Genomic DNA, 24,379 nt, shown 5'->3' with positions numbered 1-24,379 from the left:
CGGTTGCTGAATGACATTCTAATAAGATGACTCATCCTGGTCAGTGGAGTCTCGTTTTCACACTTTTGCCGGTCTGTAGCTTTGTTGTCACCAATATCTGCTGCTTGACCTTGTTGTAATGGACTTCCGTCTTAGAAATTTTAAGGATTGGGGCAACATGACGCTCACTGTGTCCCTCTGCTAGTAAAGCCAGAGTTGAGCCCTTCTTTTCCTCACTCAAGACTTTTCTTTTCAACTCCTTTGGCATAGTTAAAAGTTATTTTTTCATTCCCATTACTTTTGGGATATTACTAGCACTTGTTTTGCAATCCAGCTTGTCCTATTGCAAGAGGATTGTGAACACCACAGCAATTTTTTTTATATACTTTTCTTTGTTAAATAAGATTTAGTTCAGGTAATCACCTAATCAGAAGCACATTAAGTAGAATGAGGTGTACTCTGGTTGGAATTCAACTAGAATGGAATGGCTGTCAAGACATGTAGAGAGGCTATTTGTTTGTAAAACTGTGCAGTGGTCTCAAATTTTTGCCAGAGCTAGCTATTTCTATTTATAGGGGTTCAGAAAATGGCGGTCAAAAAGAAAAATAATTTGAGGTTTTTTTTAAAAAAAAAAAAACAAAAAACCCAACCCTCTAAAATTTGGTATCAGAATTGTATCAAACCCTCAGATTAAGGATAAGAGGTGAATTATACAAAATAATGACTTCTGTGAAGTCTGCGATTTTTAACTTTATTACTGGGGTGTAAGGGGCCACATTTCTCCTTGTGGAGAGTGACCGGTCAAGCCTGGAATGTCAGAATGAGGACACTTATAGGCCATGCATGCTCCTATGGAAAATTAAATATGCAAATTGTCTCTTCAGCAAGCCTCTGAACAGACAATTTACATACTTAGGTTTAAGACAGTTACAAGGCCAGGGTCGTACTTTCATAGAACACAATGAACTCACGGGGTTGAGTAGGAAATAGGAGAGCGGGTCGGATTTCAATGGCAACATCTGACTCTTGAGTCAACACATGATGTTGGGGGAATGGACGGGTCAGACAGGATGATTGTTTTTGTCGTCATGAAAGGCATCCCACCATCAGAGGTGTTTAGCAGAGGCTTACTTCACTCCTCGTTGCAAACACAACCATGCTCTGCCTGAGAATCCAGGTGTAATAAAGGCGTCGAAAGGAAAAGCAGGTGGCCGACGAGCGTTCTACTGATGTATTTTGAAGCTGTATGGCTACCTAAAGAAACATTTCTACAAAGTGTTAGTTCTACATTTGTTTTTGTTTTTTGGCAGGAATAAAAAACCCAAAACAACCTTAATGTGAATTTTTTAATTCAAGTGCAAAGCACAATGCTCCAAATCCCCCAACAAGCCAAATCTAAAGCGGAACCTGCAGATGCCACTAGATGGCGGAGGATCCACAAAAAAACGCCTTTAACAAACTTCAGCAACAAAAATGAGAATTTAAGGCTTTTTACACCAGAATTCTGGCATATACGTTTTGATAAATCAGAGCAAAGGAGTTAAAAAAAAAAACAACTTCAGTATGGCACATGGATAGCACATGTACACATTATAACCTATGCTGCTGTTCATATGTCCGTGTTTTTTCACGGACCTTGTGTCTGTGCAAAACTTAGGCTACTTTCACACTAGCGTCGTGCACTGCACGTCGCTATGCCTCGTTTGGTTGGAAAAACGCATCCTGCAAAAGTGCTTGCAGGATGCGTTTTTTCACCATTGATTTGCATTAGCGTCGCATTGCGACGCTTTGCCACACGTCCCAACCGTCGTGCGACAGTTGCGCCGTATTGTGGCGGACCGTCAGCTGCAAAAAACGTTACATGTAACTTTTTTGCTGCTGACGGACCGCCATTTCCAACCGCGCATGCGCGGCCGGAACTCCGCCCCCACCTCCCCGCACCTCACAATGGGGCGGCGGATGCGCTGGAAAAATGCATCCGCTGCCCCCGTTGTGCGGCGCATTCACTGCTAGCGTCGGTACGTCGGCCCGACGCACTGCGACGGGCCGAATACGACGCTAGTGTGAAAGTAGCCTTATGGAGACATGTCCATTTTTCTCTAGTATCGTGGATGACAAGGGCCAATACAGTTCTATGGGTCCGAGAAAAACACATCCAGTGCACAAGTAGTGATAATTTCACTTTCTTTACCCCACGAGACAATTTTTGGAACCTGGAGCCAAAAAAAAAACAAAACAAAAAAAAACCCCAAACAACAAGCAAATAGAGGCAAGAAGAACAAACAAATTTTGGAACAAATCAAGCTAAACATGTCACGCGAAGCAAGGATCACCAAGCTACGACTTGCCTACTTTGGACAAATCATACGAGGAGAGCAATCACTGAAGAAGGACATCATGGTTGGAAGAATAGAAAGAACAAGGTGAAGAGGTTCCTGCAAATACGATGTTGTGACGGCCACCAGTCTTTTTTATCTTTGGACGCTGGCTTATCCATCCGCCTCCTGATGAACTTTTATAATGGAAGTGAAACGCGTTGAGGCATCTATACATTATCCGGATTTCAGATAAGAACCCATTATCATGGCTTACTGGTTTAAGGAAAAACAATAAGGGATTTGGTGCAATATGTTGTGGCTCTACTATTGAGTATATTGTTAATAAGGACACAGTGAAAGTATTGTGTATCTATGTTACGGGTCCACCTTGGTGATCACCTTATTAAGTGATCAGTGTATTTTCGTACTGCTTTATTGAAGAGAATTATTTTGAAGGACATATACCTTCTGAGCGCACCCATGTCTACTTGTGTAGTCTTTATTCAGAGGCATGTATATATCTTTAGGGTCTCAGTGTTATCATTGTTGTGTATTATAGTGGGGAGAGTGCAATAGCAGAACTGGTGCAATATGAATAGTATATGCGGTATATGAATATGATACTGGTCTCATTGGATTATTATTTTTTTTAGTAAATATGTTGTATTATCTACCTTGTTTATATGATATCTAATAAACCTTTAATGCACCATTGCTTTTCTTTTTGGATTCTGATCCCCCTCCTTCACTCACGAATATTGTTTTCCCTCACTTTTTGGTTTTTCCCTCTCACATTTCTTTTTTTCTCCGTTTGAAAGCAGAGGTCAATTTTAAGGGAAAGTGAGGGTTAGTCGACGGGAGCGCCATATTACGTATTTATCTAGGGTGCCAGCCTCCGCTGTCAGGTAGGGAGGACCTGATTAGGGTGAGTGTAGGGAGGAGTATATTAGGCTTTATCGTGCTATTCTCCATCACTGAATTATGTTCAGTTATCCGGTTTTTTGATTGGTTTGTTTTTTGTTTTTGCTGTGATTTGAGTGTTACCATTTAGCTAAGGTTCCTGATTATAAGCAGGTGGTTATCTAGTTTTATTAATTGATCGGGTTCACCTCCCCTCCTTTTTTCTATCACCAGGGCTCAGCTGGTTTATCTATCAATAAGTTATCGGCTATACTCTGCACCCATGTAGGGAATAATAGGGTGCTTCTAGGGTATGCAGTCGGTGAGCGGGGGCGCCAGTTTGCGTTCAAGCTAGGGTGCCAACCTCCGCTGGTAGGAAGGGTATACTAGGGTCCCTTAGGGTTTTATAGGGATCCAATTATATAGTAACACAGAATCACGAGTTTTTTTATAGGCTTGGTGCCTTCAAGTGTTTGTTTGTCATGCTGAATTTAATAAAGTCTATATATTTTAGGTATTAGTTTATGTTAGTCACAAATTAATTCGATACCTGTGCATCTGGTTTTTGATAGTCTAGAAGAGGTAGACCAGCAACCCAATGACTTGAAACTATCAAGATAACAGAAGACCCTGGTGGACCTACCAAGATCGATTTTTCTACAAGTCGCTATGGCCAGAGATCGAGCTGAAGGCCATTCATTAAATAAGCCCTCCTTTCCCACTTTAGTCAGCTATAGAGGGAACTGATGAGGAAATTAACCCCTTTATTAGATGAAAGTATCAATGTGCAGGACTCTGGTCCATAGGCCAAAGTCAGTAACTGATGCATGCAGGAAGGGAGCCGTGCAATTCTCCTTACCTACCGGCACTCCTGGCTCATCTTTTGATTAGCTGGAACAGCGCAACATTGTCTGTTGCACTGCAATGTTTTTTTTTTTATTTTTTTTTTTATACATGTTCCTCAGTCCGTAGCGTGCTTGTGCACTAACATACTGGGCGGAACAGTTCTTGTTTAAAAGTTATTTTGGTTTTCTGTGGGATTGAGGAGTGCGGTTCTCCCCCATTTATATAGTAATAAAAAAAAAAAAGTGGTGGAGAGAGAGAGTGTGTCCATCCACCACTCCATTCAGAAGGGGCATGTACTCAAGACGACCGATTGTGGTCAGGACATGCTGTACTGTTCTCAGAATTAAGAACATGCCTGTGGGACATGGATCCTGTTTGACCCAAAGATTATAAGAATCAAAACCTTGTTCTGTTCTATAAAAAAACAACAACAAAAAAAAACCAAACATCTCTTTTCTCCCCCGTTCTCTTACAGCCTTGAAAGATCATGTGCTCAGACCAGAATCAATATTGACTGAAAAAACAAAACAGAAATGTACAAATTTTGCAAAGGTTTTAAAAAAGAAAAACTGAAATATCACATGGTCATAAGTATTCAGACCCTTTGCTCAGTATTGAGTAGATACCCCCTTTGAGCTAGTACAGCCATGAGTCTTCTTGGGAATGATGCAACAAGTTTTTCACACCTGGATTTGGGAATCCTCGGACATTCTTCCTTGCAGATCCTCTCCAGTTCCGTCAGGTTGGATGGTGAACGTTGGTGGACAGCCATTTTCAGGTCTCTTCAGAGATGCTCAATTGGGTTTAGGTCAGGGCTCTGGCTGGGCCAGTCAAGAATGGTCACAGAGTTGTTCTGAAGCCACTCCTTTGTTATTTTAGCTGTGTGCTTAGAGTCATAGACTTGGCCGAAGGTTCACCTTCCAACAAGACAGTGGTCCAGAGCACTCTGGAAGAGGTTTTCATCCAGGATATATCTCTGTACTTGGCCGCGTTCAGGTTTCCTTTAATGACAAAAAGTCATCCTTTCCCTGCAGCTGAAAAACACCCCCATAGCATGATGCTGCCACCATGTTTCACTGTAGGGATTGTATTGGGCAGGTGATAAGCAGTGCCTGGTTTTCTCCACACATACAGCTTAGAATTACCACCAAAAAGTCTCTCTTCATCTCATCAGACCAGAGAATCTTATTTTTCATAGTCCGAGAGTCCTTCATGTGTTTTTTAAGCATTATGCGGGCTTTCATATGTCTTGCTCTGAGGAGAGGCTTCCGTCGGGCCACTCTGCCATGAAGGCTCGACTGGTGGAGGGCTGCAGTGATAGCTGACTTTGTGGAACCTTCTCCCATCTCCCTACTGCATCTCTGGAGCTCAGCCACAGTGATCTTGGGGTTCTTGTTTACCTCTCTCACCAAGGCTCTTCTCCCACGATTGCTCAGTTTGGCTGGACGGCCAGGTATAGGAAGACTTCTGGTGGCCCCAAACTTCTTCCATTTAATGATTATGGAGGCCACTGTGCTCTTAGGAACCTTGAGTACTGCAGAAATTCTGTTGTAACCTTGGCCAGATCTGTGCCTTGCCACAATTCTGTCTCTGAGCTGCTTGACCAGTTCCTTTGACCTCATGATTCTCATTTGGTCTGACATGTGCTGTGAGGTCTTATATAGACAGGACTTGATTTGGAAAGCCACACACCTATCAGTTTAATTAAACACAGATGGACTCCAATGAAGGGGTAGAACCATCTCAAGGAGGATCACAAGGAAATGGACAATATGTGGCTTAAATATGAGTGTCTGAGCAAAGGGTCTAAATACTTATGACCATGTGATATTTCAGCTTTTCTTTATTAAGTTTTTACAGTCAAGATGGGGTGCAGCGTGTACATTAATGAGAAAAAGAAATTAACTTTTTGAATTTACCAAATGGCTGCAATACTTTCTGTACCCACTGTATTTGTGTTTGAATGTATAATTGTTCATCTACATCTTCAAACTCAACTCTAATTGCATCCCTTACATAGCGAAGAATGGAGAAACAATTGGCATGATGGGGGGGGGGTCAAATCCCACCCACAACACTACAGATTTTCAGACCGTTGGATATACCTTCCTATAATTAGGACAGCAAATGGCAACATCAAGATTTAATCAAACTATTTGCCACATTTTGGTATACCTGTTGGACATTTCACTCTTCGTGTCTTACCAAGCACCGATGCTCTGCGCACATCATTAATAAACCAGGAGCATTTTAGACATTTTATAAGAAGAGGATTAACCCATAGTCTTCCAGGAAATGAAAGATACTCCAGCATGTTGTTGGCCACAATCGCGCTTAGCACCCTTGGTTTCTCAGAAGCTCTCCCGTAATTGGTCATTGAACTCCTCCAGCAAATTTCCCAACTAAAAGGCCAAGACAACGCGAAATATTGTGTACGGTGACACTTTATTCTCATATGGTAAAAGTGGCATTAAAAAAAATATATATATTAAATTAAAACTCATCTCCACAACCAACAGGCTGCAGATAATTGACAATATAAATGTCCAGTTGTGCGCTTGGCCTGGTCGGTTGATTCTACGGACTTCTCCGACTTCAAGTAAGGCATCTCTCCCCGGTTCTGTCCCCAACAAATTCACACACATTCTTTTGCTTGACCCTCGAATATAATCTGTAAATTATGACATATACTAATAATTCTTCTATGTTAAAAAAACACTCCATAAAAAGTATCTGGTGATACAGTTCTAGCTTAATGTCAGAGGTCCTCGTCTTGGATAGAGCTTCCACCTTTAGGCGCTGTGGTCTAAGGCTTAGGAGTTATTTAAAAATGTCTTTATAGACAAAAAAAAAAAAAAAATGAAAAAAAAAAAACCAACCAAGAGCGTCGCTTTAAAACAAAGTCCTTAAAATGGAATAAAAATCCCCAAGGCCAATATGGAGGAATCCATCTTTATACAGGATGAGAAAGGTGGTCTTCAATTAATAATCACTTGGTCTTCATCACCTTCAGCTCTGTAGAGGAAACAGGAAATGTAAAGCTGACTAACGTGGAGGATGAGCATGTAACGTGGTGTGCAGTGGAAAAAGGTCAGTGAGATGAAAGAAAGAATGTCATGAAAGATCGAATAACATACGTTTACAGTATGGAATGAAGATTCTAAGAGGAAGAAAGCTGCCGACTGGAGATAACTATCCTATACGCCAACGTGCATTACCATATGACTTGGGACCAGAGTCTTCTCCAAAAGGAAAGAACCCCAACCTTAGATAGACTATTGGCATATGACATGGCTAAATAGCAAATCATAGTAACCAACAGAATAAAACTAAAATTAGATTTTTATTTTTTTTTATTGAAGATTATCACATTTAAAAAAGGGGTATTCCCATCTCCAAGATCCTATCCCAATATGTAATAGGAATATTAGCAAATTCCTCCAATTAGAAATCTAGTACAGTTCTCCTGATTCACCATGGTTTCTTTTTTTTCATGTGCAGGACACTCCAGTAGCTTAAGGTATCATGGTTATGACAGTTAGCTAGTTGCTAGTGGTCGTAGCCATGGATACCCAAGCTACTGCAATGCACTGCACATGAGGAAAGAAATAGCAAAGCAGAAGAACTATACTACATTTCTAAAAGGATGTATATGCATTTGTTATTATTCCTACTGCATATCGGGGTAGGATCTTGGAAATTGTAAATATCCTTAAAGGTTTATTCCCAACAAAAAAGAAAAACAGATCCCACAAGATAAGGGGACACAGCCGTCTTACCATATTTATCAGTAGTCAGACACACACTAACACTATAAATGGAGGTTTGCTCAATTCAATCATTTCCAGGTTTTGTTTTTTGTTTTACAGACAACTTTCACAAATAGGATTCCAGCCAAATCCTATGTTGAATAGGAATTGATGTGTTCTGTATACTTGCTGACTTCACCAAGATTTCTTGCCATTGACCTTCTCCTATAGGGCCCATTACACTTTCCCATTTTATTTTGGAATGTAATGGATACTTTGCCAAAACCAGATTTAAAAAAAAAACAAAACAAAAAAAACAAAAAACTGTATAGTCCCGAGATCAGACCACTAGAGTTAAGTAGTGATTCTACGTATTATCATATTCTTAGGTATATGGCCTCCAGGATAAGTCCCTTTGCCTGATATTCAGGTTTCAGATGAAGGCATTTATACAGTTCGGGGGTAGGTATCCCAAACTCATTTTGTAGTTGAGAAAATTAATTCATCTAGTCACCTACCAAAACATAAAAGTGACTGTAGATCCCCCTCAAAAATAAACCTACTAAACCCCCTTCCTGGTAAAGATTAGAAAGCCAAGGGGTTTCCCAAAGTGAGTGATCCCTTGTAGGCTCTGAATTTCTAACCTTCCACCATAGCCGACGAAGTAAGAACGTTGGAGATGAACCCAAAGAAACCCTAAGATTATGAGCCTCAAAGGTTTCATATAACCTAGATGACTGAGAAGACTCTGTGCTCCTCTACGTTTAGGATCATGTCATGCCCTAATATGTTGGAGTTGGGCTACCATAAAAAAGCCCACGGATTTGGAACTCACAGACCACCATCACATTGGTCTCTTTGCAATGCTACCAGTCGAATTCTTGCTTAGCTTACCCCAGATTAGTTCCCTGAACAGGAGGTTACTTTTAATAAAAGTATCTCTGGGGTACCCAGATCGGGGAATTGTGTAAAACATAGTTGAGGCATCCATATAATTTTAACTAAATAGGTGTGGCCCACCTATGACAATCGTAATTTAGACCGGTTTTGTGTTAATGCTTCTATAGAAATATAAGAATATAACATAATATATTATATCTGGGCATTGTAAGCTGCATCACCACCATTCTGATGACAAATTCCCTTTAAAGAAAGCATTAATGGCCGATACTCACTGTTGTGGGCAGCAGCAGCAGAACACCGAGCAGTTGGCGGAGCTCATGTTTCGGAATTTCCCCGAGCTGGGGCTGTCCTTACACTCCGCTATGTATTGCTGGAGTGCAGATACATTTTCTTCTCCAGCATTCTGAAACTGGGGACCCCAAAAAGCATCAATAAAAAAAAAAAAAAAAAAAAATGATAAGAACTTGGAACTGGACAATGACCACCAATTAACCAAAATGTTTACCTTGATGGTCTCGTAGGCTCCTGTGATCAATGCAATGAAAAGACTGAGGACCATGTAGATAAAAAGACTGATGAAGGTATATAGGTAAAGCTGGCTGAACAGCCATACTAGATAGTTGCTGTTCTGCATCTCCGAGAAGGTCACAAACATGTCGTCACCATTTATAAGGGAGAAGAGGCACTCAGACACCATCGAGAGGGACCGAAACTGGGAGAAAAACCACAATGTTACTACAAACTGGATGCGAGACAGAACCAAGGATGAAGGAGCGAAGGGAAGTCTTCCTCACCTTGACATGATAGGGTCCCAGCACGATCCAGCCACAGAAGCAATATCCCAGATAAATCACAGCCGCACAACAGCAAAAACGAATGACGTTGGGTAGAGCAACTCGGAGTGTCACAATGAGAACCTACAGGAGAAAGGGAACATTTGTGATGCCAAGCAGGTAAAAAACAACCAGAAGCTGGCAAAGGGATCTATAAATGTGATAGGTTACCATCTCAAAAGGCAGATCTCATCAACACCAATGATGGATAACAGTTTTGCCATAAGGAAGCAGATCCATTACTGATGGTGAGTGATCACCAGGTATTAGGAATTTTCTTGTAGGTTATTGGTTACTTAGAGGCACCCATTGTCCCTGCACTCACCGCACCATCCGACCAAGCCACGTGCAGCAAGAATGCCAGCTAGATTGAGGATTACTGCTGTATAGATCAAGACCATGCAAAGTTTAGGATCCATTCAGAAATAAAATACTCACATTATATTTCTGAAAGAAGCTCAGATATCGGATGACGCCAACCCAAACCAGCAAGGTCGAGGTTCCCAACAGGATGCTGCAGACATCGTAACTGGCAAACGTCTAAACATGGAAGACCGGGCAAAGAAACTAAATGTAACGAGACTTCAGACTCTGTAAGTGACTTAAGTCTACACATAGGGTGGAGGACTTTTAAAAGGGTTGGACCTAGACAGAGGCCACCTAGAGATGGCACCAGAACCACATTCTAACATCTTGAGGACAGTCATTTGCTTTTAAAAGGGCCACAAATGGAATGTTTGTAGAAGTGCAGCCAAAAAAAAGGTCCAGCACATTAGAACCTGGTCTTAATTTTGCCTCCATTTACCTTGCACACTGAGAAAATCTATTAAAAAGCTTTGGACGATCTACATCACCATCGCCGACTAGATGTAGACCCAAAAGACATGCTTTAGTCTTCTGTCTGAAATTGGAACTCTATGGTCACATTTTTCTTTGCAGATGTACATGCCAAGTATACCTGCATGCAAGGCTGATTTTATTCACCAATTTAGCAGTAAAATCCAAGAGTACAAAACGCACGTTTTGCTGTGGAGTTCACTAATCTATATAGAAAACTGTAGGAAGTGTCAAGTACGGATGGTAGAATTGATTCTCAGAACTCAAGACTAATCGGATAGGTCAGTAATCTGTGACCACTGGATCGGAGGTCAGCAAATCCCTCCAGACATTCACGGCTCGTTTATTTGACTAGGTGTTATGTCTCACTCTGCAATGATGAGGTCATGCCGGCCCAGAGGAGCCAGCAATGCCACATGATAAGGAGATTCACAGGCCTCCCCGTCCGGTGGTCACAGATTACTGACCTGGCCGATGACCTGGAGTCCTGGGATACAATTCTTCCAGCTCTAGTTGCTACAAAATTTAAGAATCTAACGCAGGTCGATTGCTGAGAGATAGATCTCCAAACTATCATGATGAGATTTAGTAAAATCACGTTTTCTTCACCAATTCTATATTCTACAGATTCTCAGTTGCAAAATCTGCATTTGTGTGTGCAGGCGACCCAAAAACTCAATGCAAATAAGGCCTCAGAGACAAAAGTGTCTGATCCCAACAGCTGCACATGGGAGATACCTTGGATTCGATCCCAATCTTCATGACTGTTCCGGACAAAGTGAGGATGTCGCTAATGATGAGCAGCAGGTACCAGCCATTCACGAACTCCAGCCGTTCCGACAAGGAAACAGCCAAGGAGTGACGAGTCTGCACAAACGTAGCAAATTCCTACAGACACAAGGTGATAGCGTATCAGCAAACCACTGAGTAACGCGCCTCGCTACAGCCCGGCAGCGACACACCGAACTTACACTCTGCAGCCTCAGGCCTCGTAGGATGGATCTACCGCACAGGATGAAGGAGAGGACACAGGAAATGATCACAAAGACATCGAATGCCAAACGAGAGTGGTTGTCAGCTGTTGGGAGGTACAACATATTGAAATACCAAAGCCAAGAGGGGCGCCTAAAAGAATGCTCACATTGAGGAGAAAAACATAAATGGAAGTTTTGCAAACATTCATCTCAATATTTTCAGACAGAGTTGGTGCTGCTGCTCACCTCTTCCAAGTACATTAGGATCCTTGCATTCCTTAATGGTCGCATCATTGTCCAGTTGTATTTTTACTCTCCCACTGTGCGCTTGGTTATCAAATATGATCTGCATAAGATGGAGAGGGGAAAAAAAAAAAAAAAAAAAAAAAAAAAGCATAAAGTCAACTATAGCTATACACAGAGGACATCCGAGCTGTACGGGCGATCTTCCCTCCGGCACAATCCCTAGGAGGACAGGACTCACAGTGATTGTGAATGTGTAACAGTCCGGGATCTCGTTATTAATGATGGTCTGGATGTTAATTGCCTTCAGCTGAAACTGTACAGTGATGTTGATCAACCTAAGAGAAAATAAAAGCAAAACGATCAGATTAAAAAGGGTAAATTCCTGCAGGAAGCGAATCTTCTGCGTCCTACGTAACAATCCTGTAGAATGTAGGAGGCACAGAGCTGTGCAAGGAGGGCCAGGAAAGCAAGTTGTGCTAATGTGTATTAAGTTTCACAAGCGACAAGTTAAAAAAAAAGGCATGAGGATCAACCAAATAAAATTTATGATTATTGGGACCCCCACTAAATCATAAGAACTGGTCCACAAAGTGCCCTGTGGGAATAGAGCAGTAGTGAGCATGTGCGACCTATATAAGTGGTGGTCGCACATGCTCACTACAGCGCCATTCACTTTTGGGCTCATTTCGTTAAACGCTGTGACATTCGGCAGCAATGCTTACTTGTGAAATTTAATGCTAAAATTCCGGTAGTTGTGAACTGTCTCGGTGGGATCTGCGTACACGCAACCTAGAAGAGATCGCACAGAAAGATGGATGTGAAGAGTCAAATTATATGCATGTTAGATTTTGATTGGATAAAAAAAAAAAGTTACCTGAGATGACTTTGGGATCGATATTGAACGTATCATTGGCAGGATCGATGTGGCCCTTGCGGTAATACTGCTGGCACATGGAGAGAGCCGACTGGTTGGCGGAGCGCACGTACGCATAGCGAGCAGTGGTTTGGTTTTGTAATGAGATGAACTGAGATAAAATGGAAACAGTGCAAACTTACACCAAGAAGTTTGAAGAATAAGAATAATGCAGGAGCAGTGGTAAGAAAAAAAAAAAAAAAAAAAGTAAGTACACCCTTATTTCTTCCATAGAAATTAAGAGGGCAAGTAGCAACTAGATGTTGCTAATCAAATGTCCATGAATTATTATTCATTGCCAAGTGTGACCACCTCCAATAACAAGCAGTAGTTTAGGCAGTTTGTTGGTCTGGAGCACTCAGGCATAAGTCTTATCACAATCCCAAATAGGAAAGACAATAGCAATAGTTGAGAAGTCTCATCAAATTCAGCCCAATGTCAGACAATGCAATACTCCGAGAAACAAAAAAAATAAAAACACCCAAGAGCTACAGCTCTGGCTCTAAAGGCCTCAGTTACAAGGTTAAAGGGCCACTGTCACCCCCCTCCAGCCGTTATAAACTAAAAGAGCCACCTTGTGCAGCAGTAATGCTGCATTCTAACAAGGTGGGTCTTTTAGTTTTAGGTTCAAGTATACCCCCAAAAAAGCGATTTGATACTTAGGCTGGTCCTCCCTCCCCAGCTTGGCCAGCTCCTCTGCCGTCCTCACATCTTCTTGGTCTTTCTGCGCCGCCCCCTCAGCGCTGTTTACGTTTTCAAACCGGCGCCTGCGCTGTGTACTACTGTGCTGCGCAGGCACAGTGTGAAAGCCTGGCTTGGACGGCAGACAGCCAGAGCTCACTGCGCAGCACAGTACTACACAGCGCAGGCGCCGGTTTGAAAACGTAAACAGCGCTGAGGGGGCGGCGCAGAAAGACCAAGAAGATGTGAGTGACGGCAGAGGAGCGTTTCGAGCTGGGGAGGGAAGACCCGCCTACGTGGCTAGAGACACAAATTATGGCTAAGTATCAAATCGCTTTTTTGGGGGTATACTTGAACCTAAAACTAAAAGAGCCACCTTGTTAGAATGCAGCATTACTGCTGCACAAGGTGGCTCTTTTAGTTTATAACGGCTGGAGGGGGTGACAGTGGCCCTTTAAGAGTTCAAGGATTGAAGTATGGCTTGTTTGTAAGGGTTGCCAGGAGAAAACATATTCCCTTTAACACACACATACAAAGTATGCAAAATTGCATTTGAACAAACCAAGAGCTTTCCAGCAATGCTGTTTGGACAGATGAGACATGTTTGGCTAGGGTGTCCTGCACCATGTTTGGAATGAAACAGCATATAAGTGCACACACCTCATACCAAATATCAAGCAAGGTGGTGAAGGGGTGATGAATTAGACAGGTTTTGCAGCTACAGGACCTGGGTAACTTGCAGTCAACCATGAGATCTTCTCTACACCAAAAGTATTCTAGATTCTAATGTGAGTCCATCAATGCCAAAGCTGGGGATCATTTTCCTGTTATGCCCAAGCACAGCAGCAAATGTACTCCAGAATGGACGAAAAAGGAAAGAATCAAGGTGTTGTAATGGCAGAGTCAAAGTCTACACCACAACCCAATTGAAATGTTGTGGCGGAAGGTTAAGAGCAATGCAGAAAAAAAATCTCCACAAACCTCTGGACTGAACCCCTTCATGACGGAGCCCTTTTACGTTTCTGCATTCGTTTTTCACTCCCCTTCTTCCCAGAGCCTTTTAAGCCCCCATCACACTAAGCGAGGTCTCTAGCGAGATCGCTGCTGAGTGACAAGTTTTGTGACGCAACAGCGACCTCAGTAGCGATCTCGCTATGTGTGACACGTAGCAGCGACCAGGCCCCTGCTGTGAGATCGCTGGTCGTGTCAGAATGGCCTGGACCTTTTTTTGATCGTTGAGGTCCCGCTGGGTAGCACACATCGCTGTGTTTGACACCTTACCAACGACCTCGTTGACTACAACGTCTCACAGGACGTCCCTCATCGAGGTCTTAATTGTCATAATAGCTGCCATATGACATCGTTGTACAGGTCGCTACATCGCTGCTACGTCGTTGGGAAGATCTCACCAGCGACCACATAGCGACGCAGCAACGATCCCTGACAGGTCGTATCGTTGTCGGGATCGCTTTAGCGTCGCTAAGTGTGACTGGGCCTTTAACTTTTTTATTTTTCCGTCAATATGGCCATGTGAGGGATTGTGATTTGCAGGACGAGTTGTACTTTGAACTACACCATTGGTTTTACCATACAGTGTACTCTCAAAAATAGGGGGGGGGGGGGGGAAGTGCGGTGAAATTGCTCCTGAACGCAGCAATACCAAATGTGTATTTTTTTTATTGTTTTACTTTGATTGGGACGATTTGAATTTATATATTTTTTTATTTTATTTTTTTTGTTTGTGCGTTTGATTTTACTTTTGACATGCTTCAATAGTTTCCATGGGAGACTAGAAGCTGCAATAACCCTGATTGGCTCTACTACATAAAGGCGATGGTCAGATTGCCTGTATGAAGCAGAATTGCTCACTTGCCATGAGTGCCGACCACTGGGTGGCGCTCATAGCAATCTGGCAGTGACAACCATAGAGGTCTGCTGGAGACCTCTGGTTGTCATGCCAACCCATTGGTGACCCTTGATCACGTGATGGAAACGTGCATTAAATGCCGCTGTCAGATTGACAACGGCATTTAACAAGTTAACAGCCGCAGGTGGATCGCGATTCCACCCGCAGCTGTTACAGGCACATGTCAGCTGTTCAAAACAGCTGACATGTACCAGGAAAGATGTGTGCTCAGCAGTGGAGCCAATATCAAAGGTGGAGACTCGAAATGCGCAGTGCATGTATGGCGCATGTCATAAAAGGGGTTAAAAAAGGTTGTAGAAAGCTGGCAAAACTCTCCAAGAATGATGAGAGACTGATAAAGTCTAAAAGAAACTGATTATGTCAAGCTCTTGCTGCTTGAAGGAGGTTCTACAAGCTGTGGATTTAGGGGAGTACTTACACTTTCACATACTCTCTGGATTTTTGCCTAGATCAGTGTTCCCAACTCCGGTCCTCAAGAGCCACCAACAGGTCATGTTTTCAGTATTTCCTTAGTATTGCACAGGTGATAATTGCATGCTTTTTAGGAAATCCTAAAAAGCATGACCTGTTGGTGGCTCTTGAGGACCGGAGTTGGGAAACACTGGCCTAGATTCTGGTCAATAACGGCACAGTATGAGTTATTCATTTAAGGTTTTACTTAAAGGGGTTGTCCACTATTCAGAGAACCTCTTCAAATCCCTGCTCCCCCCCCCCCTCTTTCCCAAGTAAAACACACTCACTTCTAGTGTCATTCCGGCGGTGTCAGCACTGGCTCTCCCGGGGATTGCATGACATTATGTCACGCGATCCCTGAGGCCAATTCGCACTGGCTTCACTCTCCTCCTTTGCACAAATCAGACATCCAGAGGAAGTGAGGGCAGTCGCAGCTCTTGCTTTCTCCAGATGTCTTGATTTGTTTAAGGAGAAGAGAGTGAAGCCTGAGCTAACTGGCCATAGTGCTCGCGAGACAAAACGTAATGAGAGCCCCAGTAAATTGTCAGGTCACGTGAAACTTGTAAAAGCCAGCACCTATACTGGAAGTGAGGATAAGTGCTATTATCTTATTGAAGGGGGGGGGGGGGGAATGTTTTATTAGAGGACAACCACCAAAAAAAAAAAAAAAAAAAAAAAAGGGACATGTGACTATTGAAGAATGGGAGAGAGACGCAGGAGTAGCACGAGTGTATGGGTTACAGTAGTGTCCCTTACCTGCTCCACTGCATAGAACAAGTGCTCGTAGACGTCGCTCTGGGTGTAGACGGCGTAGGACTTATCTGAATCGTCCGTGTAATCCTTCAGGAAGAGATGCTTAAACGCCACCGTGTTCTCCTCCCTAAACTGCACAACCATCTGATTACTGAGACCAAACAGGATCAGCTGCGAGAGAAGAGACAGGGATGAGGACTGGCGGAAACTTGCCTCGCAATGTAATTCTGCTCTTCAGTTAGATTACAGAAATGCCAAACATGTCCAGTTTGTGTATTATTATTATTCACACTATTTTAGTTGTTGGGGAGAAAAAAAAAAACAAAAAACCAAGTTTGCAAATAAACGTTTGGGTTGTGTTGCTATTTTCTGAGACCTAACACGGTTTTATTTTCTGGTCGATGGAGCTGTATGACTTACTTTGTTTGTTTTTGTTTTGTTTTTTTTACAGGGCAAGATGACGTTTGACTTATACCATGTTGAGATGATGTGACGTTAAAAAAAAAAAATTATAAATAAAACAAAAAGTTTCAAATATTTGTTCGGCCTGTGTCAGTTGGCCAAAGGTTCACGTATGTTGAATTTAACAGCCATTGTTCGGCTACGTTCACATTTGAGTTATTGGACATTGCGTCAGCGACGCAATGCACAATGCAGGCAAAACGCATGCACAACTCATTGCTTTGTGACGGATGCGTCCATTTTTGGCATGATTTTTGGCGCAAAAAAACTGCATCATGCAGCGTCCTCTGCGCCCTGACGCTTGCGCCAAAAATGCCGCATGCGTCACAAAACGCAAGACAACGCATGTCCATGCGCCCCCATGTTAAATATAGGGGCGCATGACGCATGCGTCGCTATGCGTTGCCGAACCTGCGCCCGACGCAACGCAAATGTGAACCTAGCCTTAGATGTTGCTAAAGATGAGTTAATTCCCCTCGTCCTACTGAAAACAGTCGAACGTTATCAAAAGTGGGGCTATGAAGTAGGGAAGCTGGCTCGGACTCCATGAACGACCAATAATTAAAAATGTCTGACCAACAATTATTAAGCAACTTGAAGCAGCAACATAAGGGACAGGAGAAAAACCACAAAGGGTGAGAAGTTATTTTTTATCACCACTAGGACACCCTGGCTATCCCCATTCCCTTGATAAATAGGGGCCTTTTACTGTTAGAAATGTCAATATGAAATGTAATGTTCTATGAAACTTAAAACTATAACTGATTTTTCTCATCAGGAGTCGGAACATTTCTATGACTTGCTACCAAAACTAAGCCACGTTGACACATTCAGTATTTGGCCAGTATTTTTACCTCAGTATTTGTAAGCCAAAACCAGGATTGGAACAATGAGAGGAAAAGTATAATAGGAACACATCACCACTTCTGTATTTATCACCCACTCCTGGATTTAGCCTACAAATACTGAGGTAAAATACTGAACGTGTGAACAAGGTTTACCTCAGACTCTGACGGCACAGCCCTGATTGAAAGCAGCCATACCTGTACTGTGACCAACATGATCTTGATTAGCTGCAGGGCCAACTTGTACGGTTTCCTCCCCTTGGCTCTGTACTTATCACAAGGGCTCATAAAGAAATACTTCAGCCGCCGCCGAAGCTGCACCTCCTCTGGGCTGGATCCTTCACACAACCTGGAGCCATAGCAGGGCGATGGAGACAGGAGGCGCTGACGCTCGGCTGCAAAATAAGTCAGAAAAATGGTGAGGACATCTTCACGAAGATGAATAAACATGAGGGACGTTATGTTGGCCACGTCGTGTACAGTATAGACATGCTCCGATCAGGAAATGGCAACGGACTGTGAAAACGTTGTTAGAAAAAAAATGGTTGAGATTACAGAGAATATTTGAGCACTTCATTAGAAAGGAAAAAGAGTCCAAAAAAAATTACAAAAAATAAATTCCCAAAAATAGGTAGAGTGATATATAATCATGGTTATTTGCACTTTGTATCCACAGCTCCTGATCATCACCATGGTAACAGACTACACACAAGTTCTATGTAGTCAGATTCTGCAATCACTGTCCATGTCTCAGATTATTCTTGCTAACTTACCGTTGATAGAGGGACAGACTAAAGGGAAACCGACTACAGGACCTGATTATTTTGCATTTGTAGTCTTACCATGGAGACATAGGTGTAGTCAGAAAATGGATATGCGTATCCTGTTAGGTTTTGCTTTTCACTGGATGTTGTCAGTCTGACCAACTAACTAATTCTCATAGGAAATGGTGTGCCCACTCTGACAAGCGGCATGTGGTCAATAGTGGGGAGTGCTCACGGTATGTCTCATATGGGGTGGGCCACAAGATAACAGTCCACCTCCCTTGGGTGGTTTGTACCACGCTCCGTAGTAGTCAGCCTATTCTTGTACAGCGGTTGGAGGACTTCACTGTAGAATCAAGGAGTATAAACCACGTTACAGACAAGAACTATGGAGAGTCAGATCAAAAAAAAAAAAAAGCAAGTGGGTCAGTACAGAACAATGGGCCATTGACATCGGCCTTTCAGGATGTGAGAGGCAGCATGAAGGGAGCGGCAAAATTATGATGGGAAATAAGCAAAAACAATGACATGGCTATAAATGGAATATATGAAGTGGAAGTTCAAATTAAACAAAAAAAAACAAAAACAAAAAAAAAGGGCTGAACTTTAGGAGAAGAAATGAGAAGAGCACAGTTTGATGGGTCGGACGCATTACTGAATAAACTCTGCACATGTCAAGATTCAGAGGTAAAAGGAGGGAAAAAAAAAAATAAAATTTAAAACCATCGATGAATCATTCTGAAAAGTCAGCAGAATTCGAGATATCACAGAAGTAAGAAGTGGGCAAAAGGATAGAGGACACCACAAAACAAGTATGCCAAAAGGTAACCTTGTGAAATGTGTAGGAGTTATGGTACTTATTTTAAAGGGTCCCCCCCCCCCCCCAAGCAAAGATTATACATGACATTAAGGTGCAAGCTGCAACCCTCAATACTTCCTGCACCATAATATCATCAGGTACAGCCACTACCAAAGAAAATACAATGTGTGCATATACCCGAAAGAAAATAAATAAGTAAAAAAGCAACTGCATTAAATAATTTTATTAAAGTACCCTATGTTAACTATTTAATGCACTCCCCCCCCCCCCCCCCCCATCAGGGTATATGCACACATTGCCTTTTCTTTGATTTTTGTTTGTTTCCATGGGCAGTGTGAACATACTTTTACATTATGCATCTTTTCAAGTCATACTCCGGCTCAATTTTCTGTATTTTTTTTAGTTTATAAGAAGTTGTGATGAGCGAACGTACTTGGATAAGGTGTTCTCAGCATGCTCCGGTACTAACCGAGTGTCTTCAGCATGCTCAAGTAATATATTCCAGGCATGTGTCGAACAGAGACATGCAGCCGCAGGGACATAATGTTCGATCACGCCAAAGACACTCCGTTAGCACCGGAGCATGCTGAGCTAACACCTTATGCCAGCACGCTCGCTCATCACTAGTAATAACCCCAAGGGAGGGAAACATTTCACCCACGAGTCAGTGAAACTGACAAGTAAGCTTGTTTGCTGGTTCCTCATGACTTTTGCTATGTGCACAGAAGATGCCCTCCGGTACAGATCTGCCGGTGTCACCATCGCGGACGTCATCCAGACAAGACCACAGAAGTACCTGCCTCCAGCACAGACGAGCTACAAGAACACGGATTCAGTAATCCTACTGCAAATCCCCAGAACTCCATCCACCTGAACTACACATAGACTGGTCACTGACAAGACGGAGCAAGGAATCCATTAGTACCGAAGCAGACAGTCACCTCCTAGCCATGCTGCACATGTCACTGACAAGACGGTGTAAGGAATCCATTAGTATCGGAGAGATGGAGCAGACAGTCACCTCCTAGCCATACTGCACATGCGGATCGTCCACTATAATTATATGTAATCGCTCATCACCAGAAGCCTGTGCCACACAGTGCACATAAAATACTACCGCCCCTCTGACACCCGTTTTCTAGAGCCTACAAATTAATGTCTGACAATAGGTGTAAACTCAAGGATGCCACTCCATGTCATTTTTTTTTTTTGACACGTTAACAGCTTTAAGACCTAAAGCTCTGGTAGATTAGAGCTGACTTGCACATCTGTAGAAACACTGGTTACTCGGATCTTGAGATTTGTCCAGCCCTTCATAAACAAAACAGACCCGTTCACATCAGTCCTCGCCGTTGTGTACAGCTTAAAATATGATATTTTAGATTAGAAGCCTTTTTTATAATTTTACACAAGTATGAATAGAGCAGTTTTCATTCTGGCCATTAGGTCACACAACAGACTGATGATTTCTGCAGCTTTGCTGTACAGACTAGGGCATAAGAAGCAGAGCCATTTCATTAGCAGTAGACGGTAGGAGATCGTAACAATTTTATAATACTGCTGGAGGCCTAAATTAGGCACAGAACTATGTAGGCAGCTCCCCTGTAACTCAAAGACGTCTAGATTTAAAGGGGCACTGTATATTCCTCTGCCATGTACTTCTAAAATATAGCCGCTATAAGAGAAAAAAAAAAAAAAAAAAAAAAGGAGCGTGTACCAAACATGGCTTTTTCTCAGAAAAGAAAAAAAAAATATATATATATATATATATATAATGCCATAGAAGACCCTCATATTGCAGCACTATCCTGCATTCCATACAGTTACACACAATCTAATCATGTAAAGCGTCTGGCATCATTCCCATCTGCTGGACTAGACCCGAAGCAAAATATCCCGACAGCGAAACCGTGAGGCCGGTCCCGTGCCCCTTCCCTCGTGAGTCCATCAAGACTTAATATAATCCTCATGTGCTTCATCAAATACAAAAACCGCCATCATAAAAACCAAAGCATCAGAGGGTTCTGTCCCCACAATTTGCATCAATCTCTTCTAAAGCAACGAGAAGGATATTCATGTTTTAGAACAAACAAGTTAGAGAGGTGGTCCAGGTCTGTGACGACCGTGCCCCATCCTTAGAACAGGTCTTCAGATTGGGGCGGGTGGGAGGGCGTCAGAACCCACCAAAGTCTTTCCAGCGCTCACTTCGATGTAGAACTTTGCAAAAGCACCACTTCAAACACTATCGGACCCCCACTAACCTGACACTGAAGACCCACCGTAAGGGAAGAGTCAGATGGTCGTATCTCGGACGAGGATCGTAACGCAATGCTCGGACTGGCCGTCGGCTCTACCCACCCGAGAGATGCATAGAAATACACGCCATCACGCTCAAGTCAGGAGAGCCGCCGGCCAGCTGGAGTATTGTGTTACGATCCTCGCCCGAGTTATACGGCCGCCCAATTCTTCCCGTAGGATAGATGATTCCACAAGTCATGGACGGCCACTTTAAGGGGATAGTCCGATCTCAAAGTTTACATGGGTGAGATGGGAATAATCCATCCAGGCACCGACCATCGGAGGAACAGCCGAGAACCGTTTCTGTAACGCCTATAGAAATAAATGAGTCCTGACACCCGCGTCTCACACCTCCCGTCGTTGGAGCTGGCAAGTCTTTCCCGTATCAGCCGTGAAGGGCAGAGAGCGGAAGAACCCCCAACTTACAGAGGAGATGTGGGTCCCGTAGATATCAAAATCCGGACCCCCCTATAAAGGAAAGGTAGGGGCTCATCCACTACTATGGGGGTCTCTGCATTGATAAATTAGATACACAGCATCTTGGGGGGAGGGGGGGGTTCAGAGCTCCAGCAGCACTGCCCTCTCCGGTGGTCACACACGGACCCGTCACCCCCTATGCATGGGCGATCTCTGTAAAGGGAGGAGTAAATCCAAAAGGAAAAATTACTGTGTTACCAATACTAGTGCATCCAAGCATGACAGGGGGCAAAGGTAACCCTGGGGCCACATGCACGGGACGGACACAGCCGGCACACCCCGAACACCACTCAGATCAGGAGGAAAGGGGGAACGTGGCCGCATCGTGTGAGCGCAGCCTACGGCAGGATGAAAGGTCACCGCAGTCCAGGAGCAGCAAAGCTTAAAGGGGCTCTGCATGTAATCTGAGAGCAGCGTCATGTAGGGACAGAGACCCTGATTCCAGGAATTTTTGCTTTTTTAACAGCCAGTGCCCCCCCAAAAAAGGCACTAGGATGTGGTTGATCATAGCCCTCTCCAGCAGGAGAACAGCCCCTAATAAACCAACCCCGGACCCCCAGACCAGGAGGACACAGCAAGAGGCACAACTTAGGGGGAGCCAGGCTTTCTCCCAGTTACCAGTCTCAGGACATGGCCACAAACAACATTTTCTAGAAACCTTTCACACCAGTTGGATTTTTGGGGCAGTTCTTTCAGGACAGTGACTGGATGGGAAAATGGGGTCAGGGGAAAAAAAAAAAAAAAAATCCATTTGGAAGATGGGAAGAAAAACCACGTCTGCATCACTAAGGGGTTAATAACAGGGCTCCGGTCACTGCACGGCGCAGCCGCACTCGGTACCTGCTGTTGCTGGGCCGGACTTGGGGTTGTCGCTCAGGCTGCGGCTCCGGCGCATGGAGCCCATCGTGTCTCGTCTGCGGGAGGAGGACGCGCTGTGTCCGCGGGAGGAGGACGCGCTGTGTCCGCGGGAGCCCGCTCAGCCTCCGTCCCATCAGTTCTCCCCTCCGTCTGGCTCTGATCAGCTGACCTTCCCTGCCCGGTCATATGACCAAGACACCTGCCCCGCCCCCCTGACACGTCACTTCCAAAGCTCCGCCAAGAAAAAAAAAAATTGGGCGGCGGTGACGTCATGAGAAGGGAGCCGGTCTACAGACCTCTTGCCTGTGATTGGCGTGTTTACTCGCGGCAGACCACGCCCATTCTAGTTAATAGCCCGTAGATTAGCGAAATGATCATGACCACAAGTCCCGCCCTCTAAGTTGTGATTGGCGTGTTAATATGAATATTAATTACGCTTGCTCATTAATGTGGCTCAGGTTATCATGGGTGAGGCTGATAGGCTGATGACGAGGGTGATAAATTCAATCCTTTAAATAGTAATTAATCTTTTTAGTCATTACTTACTGGTAAAACTTTTGCTCAATTATTTTCCCATCAGGCTTCCTGTGTTTTTCATCATTTTTCTGTGTTCAGGACATCAGATGGGTTTTATTTTGTGTGTTTCTTATCACGTTTCCCTGACCCAACCAAGGAGCGGTGCCGATTAACGCCTTCTTCACACGTCCTGTTATTTCTGGTGCCGGAGCTGTCCGTGTCCGTGTGTTACATACGCGTGGGATCCGTGTGCTGTATCAGTGTGACACGTACCTGGGAAAAGCTGTACAGATTGTGCTGTTCCCAGGCGCCGGTGCTGAAGGCAGCTCTCATCAGTGTCGCCTGGTCTCCCTGAGGTCAGTGCGACCAGGTGACAATGATGGGAGTTGTATTCAGCCCCCACTGTGTACATCGTACACAAATAAATTAAAAAATGTGGGCTCCAGCGCGATTTTCATAACCAGCAAGGGAAAAGCCGACAGCTGGGGGCTGATGTTACTAACCTGGGAAGGGGACAATATCCCAAAAGGTTAATAACAACTCACAGCTGTATACTTAGCCTTTACTGGTTAGTTTATGGGGGACCCCCGAAAAAATAGGACATAATTTCTAACCCGCAAAAGCTAAACAGACAGCCGTGTGCTGATATTATTAGCCTGGGAAGGGGCCAGGGATATTGCCCCCCCCCCCTACTAGGCTACCAACATCAGCCCTCAGCCTCCCCAGAAGTGGCACATTCACAAGATGCGCCAAAACTGCCGATTAGCCTCGCTCTTCCTACTTGTCCTGGTGTGGTGGCAATTGGGGTAATAGGGTTGTGGTTGATGTCAGCTGTTTTATGGCCGCTGACATCAAGCCCATCAAGGGCTTAGTAATGTAGAGGCTAGTGATGAGCGAGTATACTCGTTGCTCGGGTTTTCCAGAGCACGCTCGGGTGGTCTCCAAGTGTTTGTTAGTGTTCGGAGATATTGTTTTCGTCACCTCAGCTGAATGATTTACAGCTACTAGACAGGCTGAGTACATGTGG

At 43.7% G+C, this 24,379-nt stretch overlaps 1 protein-coding gene across 1 annotated transcript; it reads right to left on the bottom strand.

Moving 5' to 3' along the window:
- Nucleotides 1-6,469: 6,469 nt before the first annotated feature.
- On the bottom strand, nucleotides 6,470-22,919 carry MCOLN1 (mucolipin TRP cation channel 1). Its single transcript, XM_077262335.1, has 14 exons — nucleotides 22,819-22,919; nucleotides 17,818-18,014; nucleotides 16,316-16,483; nucleotides 12,460-12,610; nucleotides 12,308-12,374; nucleotides 11,824-11,920; nucleotides 11,586-11,685; nucleotides 11,337-11,443; nucleotides 11,104-11,253; nucleotides 9,967-10,068; nucleotides 9,490-9,612; nucleotides 9,201-9,407; nucleotides 8,968-9,104; nucleotides 6,470-7,058 (listed from the first exon to the last, which is right to left on the bottom strand). The coding sequence occupies exons 1-14, from the start codon at nucleotides 22,880-22,882 to the stop codon at nucleotides 7,022-7,024; spliced, it is 1,707 nt and encodes a 568-aa protein (XP_077118450.1). The 5' UTR covers nucleotides 22,883-22,919; the 3' UTR covers nucleotides 6,470-7,021.
- Between the last annotated feature and the right edge of the window lie 1,460 nt (nucleotides 22,920-24,379).

The sequence above is a fragment of the Ranitomeya variabilis genome, chromosome 5, assembly GCF_051348905.1.
Source record: "Ranitomeya variabilis isolate aRanVar5 chromosome 5, aRanVar5.hap1, whole genome shotgun sequence".
In the NCBI taxonomy this organism is placed as follows: Eukaryota; Metazoa; Chordata; class Amphibia; order Anura; family Dendrobatidae; genus Ranitomeya; species Ranitomeya variabilis.
The sequence above is the reverse complement of the archived record's forward strand: the minus strand, read 5'-3'. Positions and strand labels throughout refer to the sequence as shown.

Bases quoted from the DNA above. Each gene is read 5' to 3' on its own strand.
- MCOLN1 (XM_077262335.1), bottom strand. From the start codon at position 22,882: ATGGGCTCCATGCGCCGGAGCCGCAGCCTGAGCGACAACCCCAAGTCC. The intron at 16,484-17,817 runs GTATGGCTGCTT...CTTCTCTCGCAG, and splicing joins TCATGTTGGTCACAGTACAG to CTGATCCTGTTTGGTCTCAG. The intron at 11,686-11,823 runs GTGAGTCCTGTC...CATCTTATGCAG, and splicing joins GTTACACATTCACAATCACT to ATCATATTTGATAACCAAGC.